We start from the raw sequence: 6049 nt of genomic DNA on the forward strand, positions 1-6049 counted from the left end.
TGTTGCACAATGCTTGCACGCTGTTGCACTTTTATCCACAACTTTCTTTCCGCCGTCATCGTAGGTCACTCTAAATGCAAAGCGCTCCCATTCAGCAGACCTATAAAGTGCTGCTGGCACGTCTTCCAGCTCCTGTTCTTTCCCACTCGCCATACCCACACAATTCTCAAAACAACAGATTTTTTCCCTTGCTACAGTACACCCGGCTAAGCTGCTTCGCTTCTTCTTCTTCTTGTTGAGCAGCGCATGAACCGAACGAAACACACGCACATCGAACCGAGACAGTTGAACTGAACGGTTCGGACGGTTTTCATAAATCGTCCCATCCCTAATACATATATATACATACACATACATATATATACGTACATATACATACATTCATACACATACATACACACACACACACACACACACACACACACGTATATATCAGATATGGTACACTTTGCATATCTATCTATATTCCAGTAGTGTTAGCAGCACAGCATAGGGTGACTGACAATGCCAGTAACCTACATTGGGCTGCCACAAAACTGTTTGTGTTCCTTCAAGAATGAGAGCAGAGCTGTGAGACTGCTCCCGGGTCAGTGGCATAGAAAGTTGCAAGTATGACCTCTCTACAATGCTTGCCCATGCTCCTGATGAGGTAGATAGTCTCCTGAGGGATCTCCTCACAGACCTGGACTAAAGCATCTGCACAGGGCGCCAGTGGTGAATTTGCCAATTCTGGTGTTTTCTGGCAAATGCCAAGCATCCTGCATGTTGTAGGGCTGTAAGCAAAACCCCCGTCTGTGGATGTCAGACCTTCATACCATCCTCATGGAGTCGGTTTCTACCTGTTTTGGCAGACACATGCACATTTGTCCTGGAGGTGCTCCTCCTGTTCTTCCTTGCAGATATGCTGAGGTAGTGGTTCTGCTGCCGGGTGATTGCCCTCCTACAGTTTCTTCCACATCTCCTGGTGTACTGGCCTGTCTCATATGGTAGCCCCTCCAGCCTCTAAACGCTAAGCTAACAGACACAGCAAACCTTGCAACAGCTCGCATTTATGTGCCATCCTGAATGAGCTGCACTAAGCCACTTGTTTGGATTGTAGTCTGTCTGAAGCAACCAAGAGTTTGAAAGCACCACCAACATTCAAAAATGATGAAAACAGCCAGAAAGCATAGGCACTGAAAAGTGGTCTGTGGTCTCGAACTGTAGAACCACTCCTTTACTAAGTGCATCTTGCTAATCACCAATAATAATAATAACTTTATTGTATATTCAATTTGCATAATGGCATTTGAAAATTATTTTCAATTAGTGTTGCTTCCTAAGTGGACAGTTTGATTTCACAAAAGTTTGATTTAATTGAAGTTATGTTGTGTTGTTTACATGTTCCCGTTATGTATTTCGCAGTGTGTACTAGGGTAAACAAGTTACTTAGTCACTTACTTACTTACTTAAAGTGTGTGGAAGACAGTTGTAAATGTCTCTTGAATATTTTATACAGTAGAAATACAACAAGTAAAAAAAAAGACCTATGAAGAACTTACCACATCCAAAATGGCCAAAGGCATTAGTGTAATAACCACCATAAGAGGGCGGTTATTATTTCTGGTTGGCCGACCCATGGTGTACATGACTTTGTCGCTGGTGAGGTTGAGGTGATTTAGAATTTCATAATCAGCACATCCCTGTGCTGAAATATGAAAAACAGTTAGCATCAGAAAGATGAATTCTACTAAGTTTCAAAGAAATGTATCCGGTAATCTTTGTTCGCAATTTGTAATTTTTAAACATTCCACCAAACCAGTTCAGCATGAAGAATTGATTAAAAGAAAAACTAAGAACAATGCTTTTACTGTCGGACCTTTCATTTCATTTGATGTAAGAGATGTTGGGATTTTACAGAATAAGGAGCCACAACCAATGAAGCAAGAATTGAAGGAACAAAAAAAAAAGGAATGATGCAAATTAAAATATATTGATATTGCAAATGATATACAATGTGGTACAATATTTAGCAACACAGGCTTGCATCAAAATGTTCCTGGAGTCCTTATCTTATTGAGCTTGTTTGTTCTTACTTTTCAAAGAATCAAAGCATTCCATAAGGAGAACATGCAAACAGACCCCAGACTGGGATTCAACACACAACCATTTTTCTGTAAGAAATGGTATGACCAATCCTGCAGCCCATTAACATACAATTGGAATATATAAACACTGTTACCATTGCACCATGGGAATTTAAGAAGGCAATTTTTTTATTAGGGTCTGATTTTCAAATAAGGAGCCAAATTGCTTTTGTTGAAAAAAATGCCAAGTGAGTACTTGCAGTTTGGGGTGGGGTAAAGGCCATTAAACCAAGTTGTGGATTTGAAGGTAATAATCTTTTAGAATTATAACGACTGAAAAAGACACATTAGGAAATAACCATACTTTACATATAACAGTGTCAGCAGTGTTTTTTTCAGCCTTGCTCCTTTAGGCACACTGTCCTGCAATCACATAAATCAGGTGCTTTAAAGAAAAGTAGAATCTAGTGTGCCTTCAAGAGCAGGGTTGAAAATCCCTGACCTATGTAGTGGCCTAGAAAGGCTAGAGTTAAACTAGTGACTCTATTTAAAGGATTGTATTAAAAGCAGCTGGTAAAGCAGCCTGCAATGTACCTAAATCAAAATAATTTTTTGAGCCTCTGAGGCGCAAAGCATTTCCCCACCAAGTGTGTTTTTGATAAAGCACGACTTTTGCATAGTAAGTGGCATATGTGAGTTTCAGGCTCTGTTTTGTGTTTAATAAATGAGACCTTAAACCAATTTCAGCAGATCTAGATCCAGATAATAAGGATATGATGACTTTCTTGTTGTCTGTGTCTCCTCATTATAACAGTACACAAGACTGTCTGCAAAGACGCTCAAAGTTTCTTTAATCTCATAACCATATAATCAGAAGGAAAGATAACTTTTTGTTTTTACACATTCTCAGGTCTTTGAAAGAGGAGTTCCAAACATCAAAAATTTGAGGCACAGCTGAAGCAGAATTTTTAGTCATAAGCTGGAGCTGCAGTTTGGTGGATCAGTAAAGCAAACTTTTGGGTGACAGTGGTGTTGGATTCACAAGGTTGTCCTGCAGCCGGAGGGTCACTGATTTGAACACCGGTTCTATTTTTTTCAGTTGGTCGAGATACATCAACCCAAATTGCCTACTGATGGTGGTGCCTGTGTATGGAAACCTGTTGTCTGTACGCCCTAGGGCAGCTGTGACTATAATGTAATTTGCCACAATTATAGTGTGAATGACTGACTGGATGCAGTGTTTTGGAGTGCCATATAAGTACAGACCACCCTCAAAGTGTTTTGTATGTGAATTGCTGGTAGTCTTTTAAGTGTATTTTTTGTATTAAGTGTAGATGCTGAGGATGCCAGCCACTAGAGCAAACCTCACTGTTTGGATCTTTGAGATTATGCTTATAGGTCACTCCAACTATCACCTCTAAACCTGGAGACTTGCTGATGCAGTAAAGGTAATAGTGAATAAAATACCAGCTTAGCTTCACAGCTACCAAAACAATGTAACAGTCTTTGCAACATTTGAGAATCAAATGTTGTTGCATTTAATTTTCAAAGCCTTCTATTTTTCTGTTTATATTTCTTAGGTACTGATTCATCAGCTCTACACCTTCTTACTCCAGATCAGGTACAGGCTTCCTGGTATGCTTAGAGTTTCATCCATTAGCAGTTCTATGCTTTAGTTTCAGAAGCAACTATTTAGCATTTCTTAAACTGTATTCATGCATTTCATGAGAGATTTGTTTCTTCTCTTCAAAACTTCTTTGTGTGCCTAGTTTTGCAAATTAGCTCACATAATATTTCCCTCAGCTCAGAGGTAAAAGTTGCAAATAACATATTTTTATTACATAGATATTGTTTGGGAGTAAAGCAGAAAGACTTTGTGCTAATGGAGCTTCTCAATGCATTAACACTGGAACTGGTTTGTTGGAATAGTAAAAATGTAGTAAATATTTCAAACACACTTTCTCAAAATTATTCAAAGCTATACCCATTTGCTCAAATACCAAACAACAAAAGAAATAAAGGATGAACACAAATGAAGAAACTATGTAGCAGAGAAGAAATAAACCTGAAAACAAAGACATTAAACTTTTTGGAAATTTGAACAACCAGTGACAAGAAGATACAATCAGAGTGGGTTTACAGTACACAACATAAGCATTAATGGAAGAAGGATGCAAAATTATCAGTAAAGTAAAGCCTTTAATTCTTATACCTAAGTGTACTCTGTTCCCACCTGTTGAGACCTCAGCCTCAGTTCCCTGCTGCATCTTTTACCTCAAGATATGAACAAGTGTCCACCTTATATGCCTGACCTTTTTAACCAGTTTTCATGAGAGGTGCTTTTTTGTGGAGCAACGTGAGTGAGTGAGAACTAGAACAGTTTAAACTGTTTAGGACCAGTTGTCTTATCCCCTAAATCAAAAGACAGATTTTGAGATCCTTTAGCTTGGTGGTTGGTATACTGCTCTTGGTGTTGTTAGGAATCCAGTTGGTGTGGTCAGTTTTTTTGGTTGTTTGTGTGTTTTTCTCCCTCCACCACCAGGTGGTGCCCTGTCCCCGTTTGCCCTCCTGCACACCTGCGGATCGTTGGATCATTATCTGGAGGATTATTTTAGCAGTGGGCTGTGAACTGATCACTGTGATCTCCTCTCCAGACTTTCCAGTTCCGGTTCACCAGTTCTCCGAGTTCCAGATTCAACTTCTGTACAGTCTCCTAAATAAACCTGTGAAACTTTTCCCTTGATTCTCTGAGTGGTTCTTTGCATGTTGGTCAGATCTCTTAAATTGATCATGACAGGTGTGTTTAAATAAGGGCTGCATCATCCGGAGGACTCGGCCTACCTGGACTGGGTCTTTTGAAGGTCGTGAAAAGGAGCACCATTTATATGAACTATTTTCATAAATTTAAGATGAAACTATTCACATACTTGTATTATATTAAACAGCACTTACAATATTCACCACTCTTCGGCACCATTTCCCTTTTTCCTCATGGCAAAATGGGGAATCATGGGATACCTAAGGCTACAAAGGATACACCGGACCTGTCGTTGCAACCAGGGGGAAAGAAGGCTGCATTTGTCGGCTAAATATGAAGAAGTCCTTGAATGAGAACACACCATGGTGCCTCGATATAATGGAATCAACTGACGAATCTGGCCTTCGGAGGACACAGCCTCTGGATATGAATCTACTGCTTGCTCTCTTCCCCTGCTCTACTCTGTCCCATCTCCCTGTTCTTCTCCTTCTTGTTTAGTAAAATAAAGGAAATAGCAAAGCATATAGATGATCAGTAAAATGTAACACACGTCTTATTTAGAAAGTGTTCCAATATGTTAAGTGTATGGGTGTTTCTGGAAAGCATTCATCAAATATCTTCCATGATATATGTAAAGTTGTCTTTTGAATAGAATGTTTTCATTTGTCAGCTTAACAACTACTGTTCGGCATGCAACTATACTGTTTGTTTTTTTACCTGTCTTGTCTTGAACGTCCTCTTTGCACTGACGTTTCTTCCCTCCTTCCCCTTGTACATCTCTTCCTCTGTGGACTGGCAATCATAAAAAAGATTGTATTTAACAAAATTAACGTATACAGTTTAGCTCGAAAGTTTAGACACACTCCGGTTAAAGAAAAGGGTAGAATCATTGAATCATCAGTGAATCAAATGGCAAGAAACTGAAAAAAAAGAAAAACAAAAATATTGTTGGGATCCTCAGGCTTGCCCACCAGAGGGCGCCGAGGATCCCCTTCTGCTCTTTGCTATTTTCCCTTAGGGCTGGAGGTACTGTGGGGATCTGGAGATTACCCTCTGTCTCCAGCAGAGTGCGCCGTGGGTCTTCTGGAGCTGGAACCTTCCTGCACACCTGTTGCTAATCCTCTCATCAGAAGACCTCTCCTTTATAAGCTCCTGCCTGACCTTGCTTCCACGCCGCGGGTACCTGAAGGCAGCGCCTAGGTCAGGTGCAGCTGTGGAGAGGTGG

The 6049-nt window shown here is 40.1% G+C and overlaps 1 protein-coding gene across 1 annotated transcript in view; it reads right to left on the reverse strand.

Moving 5' to 3' along the window:
- LOC107088915 (5-hydroxytryptamine receptor 3A-like) overlaps nucleotides 1-6049 on the reverse strand; it is a 19578-nt gene that overhangs the window by 6736 nt on the left and 6793 nt on the right. The window contains exons 2-3 of the mRNA XM_015381383.1: nucleotides 5542-5616; nucleotides 1542-1687 (exon numbers count right to left, since the gene is read on the reverse strand). Coding sequence (XP_015236869.1) covers nucleotides 1542-1687; nucleotides 5542-5616 — 221 coding nt within the window. The remainder of the gene's footprint in view (nucleotides 1-1541; nucleotides 1688-5541; nucleotides 5617-6049) is intronic.

This window comes from Cyprinodon variegatus, unplaced genomic scaffold (assembly GCF_000732505.1).
Source record: "Cyprinodon variegatus isolate N-32 unplaced genomic scaffold, C_variegatus-1.0 Scaffold12, whole genome shotgun sequence".
Classification (NCBI taxonomy): domain Eukaryota; kingdom Metazoa; phylum Chordata; class Actinopteri; order Cyprinodontiformes; family Cyprinodontidae; genus Cyprinodon; species Cyprinodon variegatus.